The sequence below is a fragment of the Sinocyclocheilus anshuiensis genome, unplaced genomic scaffold, assembly GCF_001515605.1.
Source record: "Sinocyclocheilus anshuiensis isolate Anshui unplaced genomic scaffold, SAMN03320099.WGS_v1.1 scaffold869, whole genome shotgun sequence".
NCBI lineage: Eukaryota > Metazoa > Chordata > Actinopteri > Cypriniformes > Cyprinidae > Sinocyclocheilus > Sinocyclocheilus anshuiensis.
The window spans coordinates 817,638-841,294 of NW_015558630.1; the positions used below are offsets into that span (position 1 = coordinate 817,638).

The window sequence follows — 23,657 nt, forward strand, 5'->3', positions numbered from 1 at the left end:
TACATGTAACGGAATTACGTAATTTAATTACAAAATAAATGTAACTGTAATCAGTTACAGTTACTGAGAAAAACGTGTAATTAAATTACAGTTACTTATGAAAATTTTAAGGATTACAAAGGCGGGTTACATCTGATTTTATTTTCACATACACTCCCACATACAGATTTAATTGATTTCTTTCATAAATTGCAGTGAGTGCTCTAAAATATGAAACACCAACGTTTCAGGAGTTTATAATATGCTTATTTGATAACTCTTTTATTTCCTACACTCTCAGAAAAAAAGGTACAATAGCGGTCACTGGGGCAGTACCTTTTCAAAAGGCACACTTTTTGTACCTTTTAGGTACTAATATGTACACTTTTGGTACTAATATGTACGTTTAAGCTACCTGAGTGTATGGGTTTATGTAAATGCTTTATTTTTTAAGATTAAAGGTGGGGTAAGCAATTTTTCAAAAACGCTTTAGAAAACTGGTTCGGGCCGAGTAGCAAAACAAACTTGTAGCCAATCAGCAGTAAGGGGCGTGTCTACTCATGATGTGAAGGAGAGAACGTTCAGTGCACAGGACGGACATTAGCCAAGCTGAGTGACGACAGAATGATAGAGATGGCAGATAAAAAACAAAAGAGGAAAACCTCTGCAGAACAAAAGAAGGCTTAAGGCAAGAAGTAGCAATTTCATACATGTCCACTGTAGAGGACACCAGGACTTAAAAAGTCCTGTTTTTTTTTTTTAAATGAAAAGACATGAATAGACACGAAAAGGCAAAAACAGTGGGATTTTTGTTTTAATCAGAAATCAATTTTTATTTTTTTATTCCAAACTTTATATAAAGATAATTCTCAACTATGTTATGAAAGATATTTAAAAAAAAAATAATTTCTTTATGCAAAATGTGTGTAAAATGGCCATAAACGAGTTTTTGCATTATATACAATATATCTATAAACTGTATCTAATTTGCATATTAATGTGAACAAATAAGTGCAATAATGGGAGTAATAATTAGCACGATTTTAATATCTCATATTTAATAGGAGTATTGATATACAGTATAATTTTTTTCTCTATTCATTTGTTGTGTCTCCCAAAATGTGTAATAAACATGCTTTAAAGTCCCGATGTATGATTCTTTAGTGTCTTCTTGAAATGGTCTCAGTGGTTGTGTAAAACAACACCCTTTTTACCTTGTCAAAAACAGCTCTGTTCACAGAGACTCGTTTCGGTGCATATCTCTTTACATGATAAAAAGCTCTGCTCACCCCGCTCCTCTCTTCTGTGGAAGAGCAAATAATCATAAAAAATATATAAAGTGTGAGACTTACTACTTCTGGAGGTGCAGCTGGATCACGAACAATGGGTACTGATCCATTCTTGAGTTTGAACTTTTTAACAAAATCTGCCTTGAATTGTCCCTCATTCAGAAAGCAGTCTGGAGTAAAATGATTTGTGCAGACATAAACTAATTTAGATGTATTCATTAGCGCACTTCGTATAACTGGCTGAGGGTGGAAATATGCTAATATGCGACAGTACGTCAGCCGTCGTGGGAGGGGCCTGAGCAATATGACATCATTTTGGCTTGATAACTGTTTAGGTTTTTGGGGGATTAAACAAAGGAGTGAATGGATTTTTATTTGTAGAGTGGTTTTGTCTATGCGCTACCAAGACACATTTATATGCAAATGAAGATATTTTGCATGCAATGTCTCCTTTAAAATTTAGATATTATAATCTTAATTCAAGTGATGAAGGATTTTGAAAGTCTGACAGTAATCAGTGTTCAGTACTACTGTAAGGTTAACCCTGCCTGGTTTACATACTTGAAAATGATTAACAGTTGAAAACATTAGAAATGTAGAAAAGTAATCAAAAAGTAATCAAATGTAATCAGTTACATTACTTTAATAAAGTAATTGAAAAGTTACACTACTTGTTACATTTTAAGTAGGGTAACTTGTAATCTGTAACCTATTACATTTTCAAAGTAACCTTCCCAACACTGTCTGTTGGTGGGTGATTTCAGTGATGACCTGTATACACTAAGTAGTCAAAGCATTGAAAAATGAGATGTACTGTTCGTAAAAAAATAATATGCCATTTTGTTTTGACAATGAATCAGTTGTTTTGCTGCTAAAAATGACCACTGAGGTAGTTGCTGCTCATTTGCATAAACTTTTATCAACTGTTTTTGCATCTGGACACACCCAAATCATGTCAAAACAGTCACTGTAACCCATGAAGCTGGAAATTGACAACTGTCATTGAAAATGAATGACTTCTGGTTACTTTGTTGCTCCAAATGGCTTGTCAGCATGAGTGTATCCGACAAAACTGAAGATATCCAACGGTGCTGAAACTGAATTGAACATTCATATTAATTTCAGTGATTAGTTTACATTTTGATGGTATCCTCAAAAACAAATCAAAACTGTTGTCATATGATCAGTCTGCCAGTTTTTATGTTGCGTGCATACAGAAGCTGATGCTTTTGTTCCTAATCAGGATTTCAAACATCATATTGTTCTCGAACAATAGCATATTAAAAGTCCTCCTAATTTCTTTTATAGTCAGGCGCACTTTAATTACCATATCTAATGAAACAATTAAATCACAACAGAAGTCACAGCTTCTGATTTGTACCTTTGTGTTGCCTTGGTAACCAAAAGATAAATATTTTGTGCTTAGGATCTCTTATGCTGTTAACAGGTCATTGTGGGTACTCTTTTATAAATCTGCATCTCCCAAGAAAATACTGTACAACATCTGATGAATATTGATTCATTTTTGCTCTCTGATTGACTACTGAAATGCAATCTTTCTTCCATACAAATGATGACCTCACCTTTTCTGTGCTAAAAACAAAGTGAGGCATGCATTAAAAGCATGCTAGGAAAGGCATATTTCAGACCAAGTCTCTTGAACACATTAAAAAGGTCCTAACAGAACAGAAAATTAAAGTGTACATGCCATCCAGCATGATGGATGATAGAAAAATATATCGCCGCACATACTGAAGAGAGTATATAGATATGTGCACATTAAGACAACCCTTGTATGATCAACCTCCATGGAATGTTTTATTATAGACCATTGCCAATTATTGTCTGAAGCGAAGCTACATGACTATGACGTCATAAATGAAAATAATAAAAGCACACATGAGGTTGAACAGAAAATGAAGATTAAAAAAATAACATGGGCACATCTTCACATCATATTTTTGGTAGAACAAATAAGAACAAAATAAGAGCAAAAAATGTCAAAAAATTGTGTCGATGCGACAGGGCTTACTGCAGTCCAGACCACTTGTATTAAGGTAAGAAACACACGGTGTAAATTATCTGAGCTGCATGTCCGTATCCATATTAGGCTGTCTTTATTACATATTTCTTTGATTCTTCTATAAATAAAACAACTGATAACAAGGAAACCTTGGTACAATTAAGAAGTGCGTCTTGTATTCCATTGACAGCTTCAAGTAGTCAAATATCCATGCTTAGACTTAGAAACATCTGGGAGAATGATTAGACCTCTAATCTAACAATATTCTCTGCTTGTCCTTACAAAAACGTGTGTGTACTGTATATATTTTTCTTCCTTCACATGAGTCGACAGTGTCGGATTTTTATGCACTAAACACACTGAATAAATAATCAAATGATCTCTCTGTACAATAGAATTACTAAAAAAAATACAACTCAGGTTCGTATGTACATCATCTACCTACAAAGTACAACCGCTATCATGTAATAAAATATGTAAACAAATTTCTCGTTCGACACAGTCGACTGTGACAACAGATAGGGTTTTTTTTCACACTTTTCACATTAGATTTATTTTCGTATAGACATCCTTTAACAGTATCATAGCACTGCGCCAGTCTGCACCAGACAGCTGTATAAAAAAGAGACGAGAGCAAATGGACCAACATACATACGGTTGAAAAAGTTCCAATCTGCGACACGTTCCCTTGTCGAGTCGCTTTGAGGGACGAGAGGTCTATCTGATGATCGGATCGGCCCGGTGGGCGGATGTGATCGAAGCGAAGGATGGCATGGCATGCACTACAATCAGTCGCTTTACTGAGACAAGGAAATGTCACTGTCTTTCTGGAAACTCACACATTTGCAATATTACAGTTGGTTGTACAATTAAAATGATCAGTTTCGGCTGGAAATCCTAACAGTGCTGTGCTGTCAGAGCCTTGGTGACAGGTCTTCGTTTATTACAATGTGTTTTTCTTCTTTTTGCAGAGAGCAAAAAATGATAAGACACCACATGTAATGTATATAAACAATACAAATTTCTCATATATAGAATTTATATATATATTTATATATATATTTATTCATTTATTTATTTTGTTGGCAGGAGTCCTTTTTTTCGCGTGAACAACATTTTTTGGGACCCACTTTCGTTACGGACATCAGCACTATGCGTCTCTTACATGCTTGAAACGTTCTCCTCTTTTTTTTTTTTACAGAGTTACAAAAGAAAAGAAAAACGAGATTTACGCCAAGGTTCACATACCTCTAAAAGTCACTTAGGATTATGATGTAGCTGTGGAATATTCTACACTGATAACGTCTCCGACCAGATAGAGGAATAAGGTCACTAATGTTTGCTATTTTACCTTCGTGGTATGCTTACGGTTGTACGTGTGCTTTATGGTACAGTTCGCCTTCTCGGCATAGCGCCGGGGTTCGGCTCCTGTCGCCCTCTCTCGGCACAGCGCCCAACAGCTCAAAGTTCTGTCAAAGCGACGGGCGACATTCTCACACGTAGTACTCCTTGTCCTTGTTTTTCTGTTTCTTGTTGCTGCTTTTCGCACTCTGCTGTTTGTCCTTCATGACTGCTCCATTGCTCTGCGCCGAGTTGGTTATGTAATTTCTGGTCTCGTCCACTTGGTAGGATCCCTCGTCCCTGTTTCTGTACTTATACATGGCGTACAGCAGAATTAGGATGCACAAAGCGGCAGCGGCAACTATCCCGACGACCATTCCGGTGGTGCTGCTAGATTCACGGACCACCTCGGAGGCCCCCGGAACCCGCCTGATGCCCGGCTCCGTGGGGATTGCTGTGGGTACATTACGGAACATGGGGGAGGTTATTAATGGGCTCTTCAGCTTTGTGTTGTCTACCTCATAGGAAGTGGGCAATGGAAGCAAGACTATGTCGGGCTGGGGCTTTAGCTCCCTGTGATTCATTTTGCCCGCGGGCAGTTTGGGTGGCGTGGACGTGGTTGTGGAGCGGCTCAGCTTGGGGGAAAAAGACGTGGTAGTAGTCCTACCAGAATCGGAGACTTTGTTAGGTCTAAAGTCCTTGGATCCCCACTTAGGCGCGTGAGCTTTGTAGCCACCTTCAAAGGTCGACGAAGACAAGGTCTTATCTGTTACCAAGGAGAAGGTGGTGTAAAAATCTTCATCATCAGTAGGGGGCAGGTTAGAGTCGTATGCTTCCCCAGAGCCATACCCAGATATCATCAAGCCATCATCATCATCATCATCATCATCACAATCATCGCTGCCTCGGTCCGACAAGCAAGGTACCCCCGCCTCAGTGGCAATGGACAGGGACTCTTTGGTGGTCTCAATAATGGTGAGGTGGGGGCGGAGGGTTGGGGGAAAGGGGATGGAGGGTGTACGAGTGGCTACAGAGGGGATCTCTAAGGGATCCTTTACAAATACTGGGAAAACTAATTTGCCTCCTACAATTGAACACAAGACACGAGGCATGTTAGTCTCGAAAACTGGTTACAAAAAAAAAAAAAAACACTAACAGATACAAGGCAGAATGTACAAATAAATAAACAAAAAAGCAAAACAATATCGATCATAAACGAGTATAAATTGGCATCAAAAGGACTTGACAGGACTTTGTGGGTGAGCTGGTTTGTGAGCTATTTGAATTAACTGCTTTCTGGGTAATACTTTACAAAAAAAGTTGTGCGTGAACTATTAACATGCGCTAACAATACTAACATAAATCATGTGCATTTGTTAAAATTAGCTCATGCATTTCAACATGAACTAGTAATAAACGAAATTAATAAGTGCTTTAACTTACTGAGTTGTGACCTTACTGTAAAAATATTTACATTTTTTGGAATAATATTTTGCATAATTTCAAAATGTATGAATGAAACCTTTCCTATTGCCATGAAGTCTCATGATCTAAAAATAAATGTCAGAAGAAAACAACATATAGTGCATATAAGAAAATCATTATATAAGCCACAAGGTGAAGTCTCACCTCATGACGGTTTCATCTGTTTTATAAGAAGTGAAACAAAGTCAACAGCTTGTATATTTTGGTAGAAAAACATCTCTCTCTCTATATATATACACACACACATATGTGATGTATGATGTGGCTCCCCAGCAGTGCACTGACTCTTGCCTTTTGAATGACTTTAGAAAGCCTTCCTAATGGCAGCTACTATCTCCATAATGCAATGACAGCTGAATGATTTCTGTAATTATCTATTGAATATGGTTGGTTATCGAAGGGCAAGACTTTAATCTAAGTAATAAGCAATAGCTAAATCTAATTCAGGGGTGCCCAAACTCGGTCCTGGAGGGTCGGTGTCCTGCAGAGTTTAGCTCCAACCTCAATTAAACACACCTGAACCAGCTAATCAAGCACTTATAGGCATACTAGAAACTTACCAGCAGGTGTGTTGAGGCAAGTTGGAGCTAAACTCTGCAGGACACCGGCCCTCCAGGACCGAGTTTGGGCACCCCTGTAATAAGTAATAACTAAATCTAAGTAATAAAGAATACAATGAATGCTGCTTTCTGTATGTTAAAATGCTACTGTACAGTAGCAGTAAGACGTTCAGTTCTTCAAGTATAATGTGTCACTATTCAGAAAGGAAGGAGTGATTCTAATACTACAAGAAAAACATTTTGGTGTATCTGCCATGCAACAAAAAGAAAAAGTTCCATTTCATGGACATGGAAGGTTTGTTTCTACTTTTTTCCTACTAGATATTCAGACTGTCATTGCAAATGTAAGATAAAACTGCCATCAGGTTTAAGACTTGCATAAAAATAAAATTCAAAATTAAAAGAACTTAAAAAGGCAGACTTTAATAATAACAAAAATAGACCAAAGCCAATACCATAAGTTCTCAATAAATAGTCATAGCACACAATAATACAGTACTGACAAACAGGCAATATAAATATCAACATTATAATTTAGCAAATCGAGATCAGAACTTCTTGATCTCATTATATTAAGAATTTAAACAAGCATATATATTATAAACATAAACACATAAGCATATCATAATTTTTGGTCAACTTACATCAACAAATTGCCCGCATGATTTTGGCATGAAGAAAAGAAAAACGTACAAAAGAAAGTTGTGTAAGAATGTTCTTGGACAGGTTTTTCTCTTTGTGAAAACAAAATGACTGTCATCGTGTTTCTGGTTAGATATATATTTTTGTTTCCCACATGAGAGAGTACAGGGAGGCAACAACACATACATCCACACCACATAACATGAAAAATAAACTTCACCATTATTCTCTTTTGTTGTTACTTTGATAAATAATCCATTTTTCTTACAAAAACTGTACATATTTGAGCCTTTGATTTATATAGCATTTTTTGTTAAATAAATATCTACATTCTAGTAATTAAACTTTTTGCTTAGATTGGTTTTAATATTTAGGTTTGAGTGAATGGATGACTACATATTTTACCATAGCTAGAGGGGGAAGGAAGGGGGAGGGGGTTGTGACAAGGGAATTGGACCTATGAACATACTACATAGGAGATGATAATGATGGGGGTGATTGTGTAAGTCAGTTGCCATGTCCATGTATAGGCAGTACGAAGCGGTCGGGCAGCATTAACGTTTTTGGCTGTAAGGAAGGGATGGGGATATACAAACAATGAGCATATACATGCCCATCTACGAAAAAGAACAAAACTCTAACACTGACAATCTGACAAACCCTAAACTGCAACTTCTTCGCCATGCAGTTTGGAAACATTCTTTAAAACGTCAATTGTTCATCAAGATCAACTCTCAAAATTTGAAAAAAAAAAAAACCAAACAAAAAAAAAACAAGAAGTGTATCAAGATCTGGAACCTTTTCATTGACCATCATGTGCCTTTTTGATTATTATTTTTTTTTAATTTTTAAAATCAAATTGGGTTGTTTTTGCATTCGAGATGCAGTTTTGTTCTTGATGTTATTCTTGTCATTTTAAAACGATTTCAATGATTTATCACTTTAGGCACATGGGATTTTCATTGAATTAGTTCCAAATCTAAAAAAGAAGACCAAAAATCAAAACACGTCATCAAATTAATGATAATTGTGATTTGATATTCACATCTAGTTCAAATTTCACCACTAATTTTAAACCCAAAAAATTCAACCAACAACCAACAAAAAATGAAATTGATTTGAGTGTGTAAACTAAAAAGACAAAATTCCCAGATACGAAAGAACAAAGCAATTCTAATTTTCACACACTACAACCAGATGCACAAACTATAAAACAGACACAATCGAGAGGGACAGTTTAACAGACAACTGCGTCCTCTGTCATGTGACCCAAAGACAAATATATCTGTCATTGTTAGTCTTAAACATGTAACAGGCGTGCAGTCTGGATGTATGTTAAAGAGAGAGGAAAATTGGCTGAAAATGAGTTAAGTTTTTTTTTACTGCAAGATGTTGACGCATGCGTAAAGTAAGTTGCATTTAGGGAGAGTAGACGAACAACACAGCAAGCTGAGGGTCAAATCACACATCAAAGGTTAAACGAGGTCAAAGAAGCCTTTAAACCAGGGCCTGTAGGTCACAGATGTTTGTCCGGCACATTGCTGGAATATACAGAGCAGATTCCTTGTTTTTTATACCGGTAAAGTCATTAAATCTCATAACGAAAGATCCATAATCATGGTCGGTACCCACAGACTTTGGTTCAAAAGCAGCAGAGTATTGATTGAGGAATTCCACAAGAGGGTTCAAAATAGATGACTTCTATAGAAAATAGAAATAAACTCTCTGAAAGCTTTAGGGCAAATGGTATTAAATTATGAGATTCTAAATTAGAACATAATCTAATCATCTAAAATCTATAATTTCCCTTCTAATAGAAAATAACAAATACATTTCTTTCAAAAATAATTAAATACAATAAAACCAAAAGCAGTGATGAATGAAGTTATAAGATCCTTAATAATATATAAAACAATCCTTCAGTGTTCAAGGCTGCAAATGTTTTTAGTACACCGCCAGATTGATTTGTTTCATCTAATTACATTACACACATTCTGTTAATAATGCTACAATGTGCATCTACACATAAACACCTTGGTAAATAACTTTTTTTTTTTTTTTTCAATAAAACTGACTGATGGCACCTGACAAGAGTGTACATCTGTGCAGTAAGGCGTCCCATTAGAATGCAAACACAGTAACGCATCAAGTATTACTTGCTGAGTGAGACTATTCAAAACTCTTCTAACACAAGAGGTGTATCTCAATGTCGGGTGTCTGGTGTGGTCTTATCTCTGGTCGCACTATGGATAGGTAATTAAACAGGAGCCCCAATGCTGAACGGCCACCTGCAGGCCTGTGATAAAAGCAACTCCCTCTCTCTTGGCACAGGATGGGGCCATGCAATACTGGCTCTCTAATCTGGACCATTCTTCCCTTTGTTCTACCGTTTTTTTATTCATTTCCTGCCTTCCAACGGCATCTAATTGCTTTCGAGTCTAAAAAGACGCTCACCTCTGTCAAATCAGCATGACAAAACAAGCTACACTTATTCTTAAAAAGTAGATATCTGCTTGAATCAGGTGAATAAATAAAATCCAGCTCATTACATATGCATCTTTTGGGAATTTCTTAGTATTGTGTGAATCTAAAATCATGAGTACAGCATATAATGCCATCTGGTGTTTATATAAGGAAGAGTAATGAGTCCTAGTACACTAGTTTTACAGTCAATGCACAAATGCAATTCAGAGACAGCATATTTCAGATATATTGCATAGGAGCCATATTTAGTTATACTGTCTCAAATTGTGATCTGTTTAATACAGAAAAAGATATTGTATGGCTTCAGAAGGCTTGGAGTATAGTGTACAAGTTGTATGGACCACTTTTAAGAAAAAAATATTTGTAATTTTGTTTTTTAATACTGGTTTTAAACAACATGAAGGTGAGCAAAGAATGACTATATGTTTCTTGAGTCATTCTTACTATGCAGTTTATGGTGCTCAAGAAACATTTCTTATTATTATCAATGCTGAAAACAGTTGTGCTGCTTAATATTTTTGTGGAAACTGTGATACATTTTCTTCTGATTGATTCTGAATAGAAAGAACAGCATTTAGAAATCTTTTGTAACATTATACATTTCTTCACTGTCATATTTGCTGATTAAAAGTATTAATTTCTTTCTTTAAAAAAAATCTTACTTACCTTATATTTAATTGTTATATAATGGATGATATAATAAACTCTTTTCAAAAACTCTCAATTCCTTCTCTAAAAAAATGACTTTTATTTCCATTCTGTAAGGCATCCTGTTAATTTTTTCTAATTTTTTGAGCTTGACCATAATTTTGAATGTCTGCCATGCCCTTAAATAGAAATTATTTTTTAAATTACAAGGTTACAGAGTTTAAAAGGTACTGCATTACAGGAATGACCCATCTCATTCTTCATTCATTCGTGCCAAGCTGAAGTTTTTTTTTTTTTTTTTTTTTAGCAGACACAAAAATTTCAATCACTGCAAAGCAAAACTGGAGCTTGTTAATTCCTGATTGATTATTCGTAATTACAGTATTTCATCAAAAGTCTCAATATGAGACAGCGAAAGATCTTTTGGAAAGATGTAGAACTTTGCCCTTTAGAACTGATTAGTATTACACTACATGCTAACAAGAATCTCTAATGCAACTTTAACATAAATACATTGCACTGACCCTTTACTGCACATTCAAACTGTACCATAAACTATAAGAGTGAGAGATGCTTCAATTAAACAGATAATTGAGTCTCTGGAGGTGTCTTGCCCTCAATTCCAAATTCATTTCACCTTTTGTCTTGTTCAAAAGGAAATACTGTACTACCAAATCATTTAAAATGAGCCCCATTTAGCAGTGTTTCAGAATAAACAAAATGCATGGAGTTTATTTAGAGCTTTCTAAAAATATATCCGCAACTTTACATAACAGAAATATAACTTTTTTGGTTTGCATGCAAGCATGAACTTTAAAATAATGAGATCTGTGTGCAGAGAAACAATGTGAGAATAATACAGCAGAACTGCTGTACGGAATGATTTGGAAGCGTATCATTAATCAATACAAGCCCTCCTATGGAATTCCAGATAGGGGATAAAGGGGGAAAACCCAACAATTTTTACAAACAGAGAACAGAATCACATGACAACACGTCAAGACAGATAAGTTGATAGACAGGAACACGATTTGGTACAGGAAATGCAGCGGAAATCTTTGCAACCATAAGCTTGAGGTATGATGCTTTGTTGAAACTAGCTCATACATACAGTACAGCACTCAGGTTAGTCTGATGGTGAGGATATGCATGGAGATCAAAAAATGGCGCCATGCAACTGAATAATGAGAGAATAGTCTGGAAAATGGCTCTGACTAGCAGCTACAATATTACATGCCACAAATGACTGCTTGAGAAAGCGTGACATTGAAGTGCACGGTTTGTGGCAATAAAACTTTTTCTATGCCATCTGCATTCTAAAATGACTTCATATGCAGACCGGCTCAGTCATGCGAGGAGAAAGTGAAGGGCATTCAAGGATGTTGGTCATTCTTAAAACACAACTTTCTTAAGATTACATCAATACTTGAGCTCAAAAAACTCCTTGGATGGCAAGAAAAGATTTTGTTGCCTGTTATTTGCTTTGTTAATCAAAATGACAATGTTCAAGGTCAAGCCCAGATGGTACAGATGCTTGAGAAAAATGAAGGAAAAATCGATTTCAACACCAAAATATCATGCGGAACAAGATGAGGCGAGATGACAGTAATATTGCTTTTGGATAGCTGGGAAAAAGATGAGGACTTCACCAAAAATAACAGTGACCACGAACAAGCTCATGAAATTAAGAGGACAAATCAAGGGGAAGTACCCCACGCATGCGGTACAGAATGCTCTCTGAATACGAGGACGCACCCCTGCAGCGGTAATGTCTCATGCAGCTACACATCAACTGATGTAGAGGTTAGAATGGCATGAATTTCTGTGTAAACGTGACTGGATGATTGGGACCCTGCCAATAGCTTTCTTTATGAGTACATAAAGATTCCAGAAAGATGGATATTGTTCTCAAACCGCTAAACCGATGAATGTCATTTGGAAGAAATTGGCATTGACATTTGAGAGAATTGCAGAGGGTGAGAACAGGTTGAGACAAACAAAGCAGATAACTAGCCTGTCATGTCTGCATGAAAACTTAAATGTATACATTTTCATCCAATGGAGCACAATAAACATGTTGCACATTTCTGTGATAAAAGATAGTGTACTCATTACAGGCCAATAGATAAAACTAACAGGCCATGAAATGGCTTTGTCCTCTGGAAATGATATGATCGCACATTGTTCTTCTTGTTATGTGCTGGTTTGCTTTTCCAACATGGAAAATGTATAATTGGGGGTTTGTTCAATTAGGGGAACATCTGGCTTTGTGGACTTGGTGGAAAACACACTTTTCAGACTTTTGCTAGTTTATTTACAGTCATTTGTAACCAAATTACATTCTGACATTTTTCTAAAACACCTTTCATATAATGTAATGCATTTCATAGCATTTTGTGGTGAAAAAAATAAAAAATAAAAATAAAAACTTTTTTTTTTTTATTAAACTATAAATAAAATTGTGTACAAAATTTAGACAATTATTTATTATTTCAATTTATATATATAAGAAATAAAAAAAATATATTCAAATATTTATTATTTAGATGTTTATTATTATGTTGCTCTGTTTAGATTAATAAATTAATATTGAATAATTTTAACATGAGTAATCTTTTTAAGATTGAACGCCTGGAAAAAGTGTAAAACAAATTTAAAATAAATGGTGAAGCTATGGTAAAAACTTTCCAAGACTAGTAATATATTTTAACGTGACCTTTATATGACAGAAAAAAAAAGTTGATATCTGTTCATTTTAATAAAAATCAACCCCTAGGATATAAAAAGTGCCCGAAGTTGAAGAAACACCTAATTATTGTAAGTGGTAGAGTTTTACTCAAATTATAACGAGATTAATTTGGCCTCTCTGACTGGAATCATAATTTGCAAAGGAATGAAATTTCGATTATCTATAACTGCAATCAAAAAATGTGCATATTTCACAAAAGACATGACAGACTATTTTCTCAAAGCTACAATTATGTAAAAAAAAAAAGAAAAAAAAAGCCAATACCCAACTTCTCTCAAATATTTCTCTTTCTCACTATCAATCTCTTTTTTTCTAATCACTGAATTGTATTTTTCATATTTGGGTTGGAAATATTAGCAGAACAGCTTGTTCACACTGAGGCAAAATTATATCGTTAAAAATAAGCATAACGACACAAAACAAAAATTTGTACACAGAAATTCGATGATATCTGTTCTCTATTACAACAAGTTAACTTAAATCAAACCTCTTGAAATGAGGAAACAGAAAGGAATCGAAAAGACTGCTTCAACAGCAATTAATCTGATAGATATCACTCTACTATAAGGCTGAAAGCAAAGTCTCAAAATGTATCATGTGCCAAAATGCAGTCCACTATCACATGGCAAAAAAACCTCAGTATGATACATTTTGAAGCATCAATGCAGAGAACATGTCACTTTTCTGTACTAATTTTGTACGTATGCTCTCATAATAGTCACTGGGGACAAAATTAGTAATCAGTGTGACCATGTTAACCACTTCGGAAAACCCCATGGCCAAGTGTAGCTCGTAATAAAAGTTTTGGGGGGAATGATTTGAGATTAGCTCTGATTCAAGGCTACTGAATGGACTAAGCAATAGAGATCCATGCCTATTTCTGTTTTGTTTAGATTATTTCTTAAGATATCCTACTACTGTATATCCATGTCTCTATATTGGTGTACATGGGTTGGATTGGACAGGAAGTTACACTTTTTCTATCCATGGGGGGAAGCGATGCTTTGAGGATCTGATCCTCAGTTGCAAACGAAAGGCCACCACATAGAGGCAAGCAAAATTCAACTGACCTAGCCCACCTGCATGTCCTTCGCACTCAGCAAAGTCCTCGTCGTCACTGGAGCATTCAGCCGAAGAGACCATGTCATCCGTGGTCTATAATATGGTGAAACACACACACACCGGAGAATAGACAAACAAAAGAGAGAATTGAATGCATTAGATTGTACCACCATAATGTAAAAGAGCATTTTTAGATAATGTTTGTAATATATACTGTAAGTCCAGATGCATTTTTTCTGCACCAATTTAAAGTAAAATCCGTGGTGTGGACTCAAATGGGATTTAAAAAAAAAATGTTAAAACAAAATGGTATGTGTGCATAAAAAAATTAAAGAAGGTGCATGACCAAAAACATCCAAGAAGGCCTAAAAAACCTTTCTGACAAACCGATAAAGACCGAAAGTATCTATTTTAATAGAGTTTGAAAAAATAATAAAAAAATACAATAATAATAATAAATAAGTCAATATTTTTGTAATAATTTATTGCTCATTACAAGGACAAAATATAAACAGTAATGAGGATTTCCATTAAAACAACAAAAATAAATGAATTAAAAAATAAATAATAAAAACAAACACACACACACACAAACACACACACACACACACACACACACACACACACACACAAACAATCTTAATTGTTTATTTACTCTCATTATCTACTATTTTTTATAAATTAGTTACCAGCAAGGTTTTCTAAAAAGTCATAAAACACTTTCCATATGAATTAAACTATACAAAGTTTGTTTTTCAAGAAATAAATAAAGTCATACGTTTAAAAAAATGTAAGCAAATTAATAAATAATATATGGATTTAGAACAAGATGAGGGTGGAATAATAAAAGGATTTTCATTTTCGGGATACCTATTCCTTTAAATGAAGCTGAGAGTACCACGCTCTTATTAGCAGCTGAAAGCATAATCAAATTAGCCACAAAATGTAATAAATGAATATGCAATGAGTCTGAGATTTAGGGGATTTTATAAATGACAGAACCTTCCGAGGAGCTCTGCAGGAACACAATTCATGTAAGCCTGCTCATAAGTCAGTGTCATTATTTCCCTGTCAATAAACATTAATTCACCGGTGACAGACAGTGAATGAGTTTGCTGAGCTCATCTTGGGTGTTAATTACAAACTTTTCTTTTGAAAAACTGCTCACGTCAAACATTTAAACGAGTCACCTCCATCTCGCCCTTTCTAGAGTCTGCATGGATTTCCCATCATTGTATATCACTGCCGTTGAGAGGAGAGCACCAAACACACAGCGGCACTCTGAGATTATCTGTGTGCCTCCAACGTTTCCCGCTCTGATTTATCCCCAGCACTCTCCCTTACTCATGCCAACTGCCACGGTGAGCTCGTTTTTCACACCCTCTGCTTGGCATGTCTTTATTAGGAGCAGATTAGAATGTGGGGCAAAATAAGTACTGTCGTAGACCAGGTTTATGAAATTTTAAATAACACAGGGAGCAATGGAAAGCGCTCTCCCATGTGAAAGCGCAAGGTCATAAATATGATTGGGTTTGACGGAATAATAAAATGTTTTCCCTCTATATTCTTGGTGGACTTTGCTGGAAAAAAAGAGCTTCTTATTTTTCTCCCAGTTTTGGTATGAAAATGGTGCAAAAAAACATTCGAATGCACATCAGACTGGGCAGAGGTGGCGCTTCACACTGGCGGGGTGTGGAATATCGCTCTATGTGAATATAAAATTATTCATTGAATTTATATTTAGTGTGGCAAACAACTCATCTTCGTGACTGAAAGAGCAGGAGGATATCACAGATGCAGAAAGCAATGAGAAACGTAATTGACTGATTGTGGAGAAAACGTGAAATTATTTCAGGTTTCCATTTAATCTCATAAACCGCTCCAAACAGAACCCACGGTTGATATTCGGTATGAAAACGTTACTAATACAATGGCCGCCTTGAATATGTATGTCTGTGGATACACGCAGACTAACGCACAGGTACGTACAGATCCCGGAATCAGTCAGAATATCTCAGAAGCCGCTCTTCATATCCTCTTTCACAAAAACACGAGCTCAGTGTTGATACAGGCCGAGAATGCAGTAGAGAGCTGCTGCATTATGCCATTTTAGAATCATATATTGATACTTCTGTTGGGAATGAGAAAATGGCCTAATCCACATATTAACAATGCGAGAATGTGTTTCGGTGGCATATAAGCCTCATCTGTGATGAAGAGTTTAATCTTTTTCCCTCCCTCTCTCACGCCCAGTCTGACAGTGACGGGAACTTAATATTGAACTCCTGGAAGATTAGCTTGTTTCTTCACTCTTCTCACAGCCGAGAGTGTTATGCTTCATGGTGTCCGACAGATAAGCAAACCCGGTTAAATCCTTTCAATTTATTTTCAGTCTTAAGGAAATTACACATTATTTAAAGAACAATGTATTTTGTACAAATAAAAAAAATAAATCAAGAATTATCTGTTTACTGATTTTTTTTTAAACATCATTCAATAAAGTCTACGTGGAGTCTGTTACCACTAAATTGTTTGCAGCAAAATGTGACCAACGACCAACAACAAACCTTGGCATCTAAACTGAACAGATTCTTAACTGGTAGAAAATTACTTAAAATCATCGTAAAAAAGGTAAAAGATAATATGACCCAGATTACATTAAATACAGGTTCACTTGTGACGATGACACTTTTATATTTATTTGCATTGAATTATTGGCTTGTGAGGGTCAGGGTTATTATAGCTAACTAAAACTAAAACTAAAAAACATTACTTGAAATAAAATAAATGTTAACTGAAATAAAATATTTAAAAAAACTCTTCTGCAAAATGCAACATTTCTCATTTTCATTTAGTTTAACTTGGACTAAAATAACTAAAACTGAAATAAAAATTACCAAAAACTATATATACACTTAAAAACAACAACAACAAATAAATAAACATGACAAAAAATGAAGCAGAAAATATATTGCAATATATATGTATTTTGACTAGCGATTTAAAATGAAGCTGAGAGGGACATAAGTTTAGTACATTATACTGTTTTCATAACTCATATTTTCTAAAATTTTATGTCCAATGAAAACTTGTGAAAAGACATTTCAGTTTTATCAACTGAGCGATAAACTTCCACGTACACAACAGTACGACATATTGAACAGACCTTCATCTCTCACAGCCTCACTTCTGTTGATGTCAGATTAAATATGGTGTCTGCTCTGACTAAAGTCTATGGCTTTCTTGCACTTCATATTGAATAATAGCTGACTACATAGCAGTACAGGATGAGGACTACATAGCGTTAGATGACAGGGCCCTTTGGACCTGCTATTCGTCTGGCCTGGTGAAAATGAGCAGCTCTGCTGTGTATTGAGTTTTAGTGAGCTGTCTGTTTGCCTGCTGAGGCAAAGAGTGAAATCTGATTATTCTACCTTGACAAGGTAAAGGTCATTATGGACAGGCTTGTATTTTCACCCTTGAGCTTCAATGATAGTCTGTGAATTCACAGAAATCAGAGTGGACTGACTGCAGCTATGAGGAAAAAAGAGCATGTATGTGCAACATAAAAGTCAGGGAAAATGAACAGAGATCTCTGGGTCAAAATGTTAACAAAATTGAAAATGACTGAAATTTGAAAACGGAATTACTGAAAATGTCAAATATATGCATATACAAAGAAGCAAAATCAAATTTTAACAATTTGTTGTTGATGTAAGTTAAATGATAAAAATATAAACATAAATGTAAAATGGAAGCGCCAGTTTTTACTAGTTGTTTCAGAATTTTGAACCCCATTGTATACATACACAATAGACACATTTATGGATTTTCCTTTCCTTTCACAACCAGGTATAGAGAGAGAGAGAGCTTAAAGCTATGCGGTCCTGATCCTTTGATTGTTGTGGACAGCAGGCCTTCTGAGATAAACTCATTTTGACTGTTACCAAAGACTGGACTTCATCAAAAGCGTGCTATCTGCAGGAAAAAAATAATCCCTGGATTGTTAGGATTTTATTTAGAGTAAAATGATGTGAAATAGCTGTTCACACAGTAAGTGGATTGAAACCAGACTGTAAAACTAAGACAGGGATGGGGGTAACATTTATGCAGTGCCAGTCTGTTTCTAAATTAAAATGATCAAATCTCAATCTAAACCTCTAATTTAATCATGTAAAATATTAGAAATTAATGTCATTCTAGGGTCTCTATACAGTATATATATATAATACTAAATGAAAATGTATACTTCAGCAAAAACTCCAGAAATGTTGAATGTTAAAATCGGTTTAAGTTGAAGGATTAAAATTACATCCATATATTAAAACTAAATAGAAACATTTAAAAAATATTAATAATGACAAAAGCACATAACAAAATGACTAAAATTTAAACTGAAATTAAACTGAAAATATACAAATTAAATCTAATTCAAAATATTAATAAATGCTATAATAGTATGTGAACACTAAATTAAAACTGGTCCAAAACCGAGATATTCCAGATATTCAGATTAAACAATATTCTTAAAAGCAAGGAACAAATAATTAAAAAATAAAAACGACTAAAACGTGCAGCTTAAAGGGACAGAAAAGATCCTGTAATTGAAGAATCACTGATCTACAGCAGTATAAAATAACTGTTCTGGCAAATGTGGCATGGCTTGGTAACTTCCAGGCCACGTCCTACACAAAGCCAGCAGTCTGATTACGTTTCTTTGCCTACTTATGGCAGAATACCGTTGCAGCTGCAGGGCGAGATGGTATTTTGGGCCTGTGACATTGTGGATGTTGGTTAGCATTCAGCTCTTTGCCTCAAGGCCTGCTCTGCCTATGCAAATCTGCTTAATCAATGCAGGATATTTACCATGGCTCTGCTCAAAGATAACTGACAGCCTGGGTGAGCCGTTCCAGTGTCCTGCTGGGTACAGAAAGCAGGAGGGAACTACAGAGTGACAGAGCAGATGAGGCCAGCATCTCAATTCAGGCAAATTTGGTTATTCCGGAAACCCTAAGAATGTTTATGAACAAAAGAAAGATATAGTCTTTTCGGAGATGTGATTACACAGGGTCTAGTCAAAGCCTTCTAATATCAAGAATGCTCTGCATCAAAGGACAGACGGAGCATAAATGAATGTGGAAATAATTTGAAAAGCTGTCTATCAGTGCGCAAACTGAGAACAGTCGGTCTAAATGCTCGCTGTCGCACACTGATGAAGACAACAAAGTTAACATCTCTATTGCCCATGTGCATGTAATATCTCATTTGGGGTGAATGAAAAAAAGTGTCCTTGAAAAATGTGGTTTATTGACAGATGTGTTGGGTGAAGACTTGACAGGAAGAGCTAATATCACATTATGTGGCTGTATAGCAAATTCAGCTTCGTGGAAGAATAAATAATCACCGCTGACAGTAAGGTCACTAAAATTGGCTTTTCTTCTCGAAGAACAATTTTTCTTGCCATTTGTGTCTCAGAATACAGCAAGAATGTGACCGCTTCAATTTAAACCAACATGCTCGTTTTAAATTCAGTGATGAAATTCATAAAAATGTACTCAAGCACCCATGTTTTTATCATATTTAGCAAAATGACACCTGCAAGCTTTGGGAGAAACTTTTTAAGAGCTAAAAGGGGTCACACACCAAAATCATTGCACTTTTCTTCACCTTAAATTACTGTGCTGACATTCTTGCATAAATTAGTGACTTAATACAAGACATTTCTTGTAAGTATAAACATCTCTGAGGCGTAAAAGCTTAATAGTCTCAGTGCTTGATGAAAAGCTTCACAAATTTAGTGCTGCTGACCCGTAGACCCCCTAAATCACCTATTTCTATTGATTCATTTCATTCCATTTGGCTTGTCTCGCAGGGTGATTTAATTGAGGTCAGAGAGCAGCTTGTGTGAACAATACAGGACATTTCATTAATAACACTGAAAGAAGTGCAGTGTAAACACAAGAACAGACTTAAATACATTAACACTGAAAGCCTATTATCAAGTCATGTGCAGCCCAGCTAAACCTGCAATTTAGAACATTGACGTTCTTTATCTTCACTCAGTGCTGAACTGTTAAAAACTCTTAAAATATGTGTCAAATATGGAGAGAAAAAAACAGACAGAGGAAAATAGTTCTCTCATATACATGACTGGTATCAAAATATTAAATGCTGAAATTTGTTATTTTTTCTCAAATTTTTGTTTTAAATTACTTTATTCATTCATTTATTTATTTATTTATTTTTTGGACCGAGTAGCCCATATTTACAAAATCTGCAAAATGAAAGCAAAGTCGAAATGCACATGGCACAGGATCAGCGCATCCTCTGCCAAAAGTCTGTGCATGTAAATCCTGTAGATATAGGAGCAAGCGTGTGATTTACGCTCCAAACAGAAGCCAGATCATTCATTTCACAGGAGCCCCTCAGTCCTAATCGATTATACAGCATCAAGGAAAGTGCTGATGCTGGAATAATCTTTGAGATTTAGGAAGTTCCTCCTGTTATGTTTTTATGCCTCTTTTTGATTTAAGACGTGGGTATAGTCAACATGCTTGATGCCGATATTTAGCATGAATCACTGGGAACCGAGCTAACTCTGATGTCCCAATCAGTGAAAAAAAGTCATTCTGATATCATAATCAGTAGAAAAATAACAATTTCTGATGTCACAGTCAGTGGGAAAAATACTAATTATGATGTCATAATCACTGGGAACAGAATTATTTATGACATCATAATCAGTGGAAAAATAACTAATTCTGATGTCACAATCAGTAGGAACAGAATTGATTATGTCAAAATCACTGGGAACAGAACTAATTATGATGTCATAATCAGTGGAATAATAACTAATTATTATATCGTAATCAGTGGGAAAATACATTTTGATGTCATAATCAGTGTGAAAAGAACAATTTCTGGTGTCATAATCAGTGGAAAAATAACTATTTCTGATGTCACAGTCAGTGGGAAAAATACTAATTATGATGTCATAATCACTGGGAACAGAATTATTTATGACATCATAATCAGTGGAAAAATAACTAATTCTGATGTCACAATCAGTGGGAACAGAACTGATTATGATGTCATAATCAGTGGAATAATAACTAATTCTTATATCATAATCGGTGGAAAAACACATTTTGATGTCATAATCAGTGGAATAATAACTAATTCTTATATCATAATCGGTGGAAAAACACATTTTGATGTCATAATCAGTGGAATAATAACTAATTCTTATATCATAATCGGTGGAAAAAGACATTTTGATGTCATAATCAGTGTGAAAATAACTAATTCTGGTGTCATAATCAGTGGAAATATAACTAATTATGATGTCATAACCACTAGGAACAGAATTAATAATGATGTCATAATCAATGGGAAAGTAACTAATGATGTCATAATTAATGGAATCACAACTAATGCTAATTTCGTAATAAGAACACAGCTAATTCTGGTGTCATTATCAGTGGGAAACCACCCATTTCTGAGGTCATGATGACTGAGACCAGAGCATCATAACACTGAGCTGAAGGAGGCATTTCTGCATACAAAAATAAAATAGGTTCTAAACTTTGCAAAGAAAGTCTAATTGTTTTGTTTTTTAACAGCATTTGAATCATACTGATATAAATACAGTGCGATCACAGCTCTCATGTTCTGAGCGTACAGGTAGCGCATTGGCACCTAATTGAATGGATGAGACAGTCTGATTTAGCTAACCAAACAGATCTAATTAAATGAACCTTCCAATTAAATAATTTACAGCAGTAAGGTAGAGCAGAATGGTGATTCAGAAATAGGTTGTGTAGCAGCGTGTATTCTATCACACTCTTGATTTGCTCGTGGGAGGTGAGGAGTTTTTCACCTACATGGGAAATACTGTAAACGTCTGTCATTGTAGCTTGACTAAAATAATTATTATACAGCATTATAAAGGTTTGCAAACAAACATGTTTAGAGATTATTTAGAGAAACAAAGCATTTGATGTAGCAGAATGGGTTTAAATTTAATTATCTGAAGAAGAGTTGTGTCATATCAAAAGGTAAGTTTAAGTAAGTTAAATCAGTGGGAAATACTTGTGCAATTTACATTTTAAATAAAATGTGAACATAAATGAAATTATTACGACTGATTTAAAAATACATGGCTAATCTTTAGCCAAAAAATTATATTGTTTTGGACATTAGTATTTCATCACCATGCATGATATACACTACCGTTCTAACATTTTGGGTCAGTAAGATTTGAGTTTGTTTCTTTATTTCTTTCTTTATTTTTGAAAGAAAAGTTCATTCTTTTATTCAGCAAGGATGCATTAAATTGAAGTGACAATCAAGACATTTATTGCTATTTGAAATAAATTAGGTGCATCCCAAATCGCGTACTTATGCACTATTCTATGACATTTTGTAGTATAAACATTGCGGGTGGTGTGTTCACACGGAAAATTACAAAAAGAAAAAGTGTACTTTAAATACCCAGATGATGCACTTAAATAACCGAAAAAACAAAGTGTGGAATGTTGGACACTTCATGCACTCAACTGTCGCAGATTTAATTATGTATCGAAGGGGGAGGGGCTATCAGACTTCGATTATAATTGACAAAATAACTTTATATAATTCATACACTACATGGTTGAGTACATAGTGCATACGTACATAGTGTATAAGTGCATAGTGTATAGTGTGTCATATGTGACACAGCTATTGATAACAATGAGAAATGTTTCTTAAGCACCAAATCAGCATATTAGAATGATTTCTGAAGGATCATGTGACACTGAAGACTGGAGTAATGATGCTGAAAATTCAGCTTCAGGAATAAATTATATTTTAAAATATATTAAACAGTTCTTTTAAATTGTAATAATATTTCACAATATTACTGTTTTACTTTTAAAGGGGTCATATGACGTTGCTAAAAAGAACATTATGTTGTGTATTTGGTGTAATGCAATGTGTTTATGCGGTTTAAGGTTCAAAAAACATTATTTTCCACATAATGTACATTATTGTTGCTCCTCTATGCCCCGCCTTTCTGAAACGCGTCGATTTTTACAAAGCTCATCGTTCTGAAAAGCGAGGTGTGCTCTGATTGGCCAGCTATCCAGTGCGTTGTCATCGGCTGAATACCTCAAGCTTGTGACGGAAATGTTACGCCCCTTAACATACTGTGATGCCATCTCCCAGCACGACGAGACAAAACCAATAAAACCCATTACAAACGAGGCATTTGTTGCATCCAGTGGGGACATAATTACTGATTTAATGACTTATACTGTGTTTCTACGTGTTGCGTTGCGTATCGCGCCCAGAGGCGGACAGTAACTAAGTACATTTACTTGAGTATTGTACTTAAGTACACTTTTTGAGTATCT

At 35.2% G+C, this 23,657-nt stretch overlaps 1 protein-coding gene across 1 annotated transcript in view; it reads right to left on the reverse strand.

The window, feature by feature from the left end:
- Positions 1-4,478: 4,478 nt before the first annotated feature.
- Positions 4,479-23,657, reverse strand: part of nrxn3a (neurexin 3a) — a 320,711-nt gene continuing 301,532 nt past the window's right edge. Inside the window, exons 23-24 of the mRNA XM_016476816.1 lie at positions 14,271-14,355; positions 4,479-5,716 (exon numbers count right to left, since the gene is read on the reverse strand). Of these exons, the coding sequence (XP_016332302.1) occupies positions 4,785-5,716; positions 14,271-14,355 (1,017 nt within the window). The 3' untranslated portion in view covers positions 4,479-4,784. The remainder of the gene's footprint in view (positions 5,717-14,270; positions 14,356-23,657) is intronic.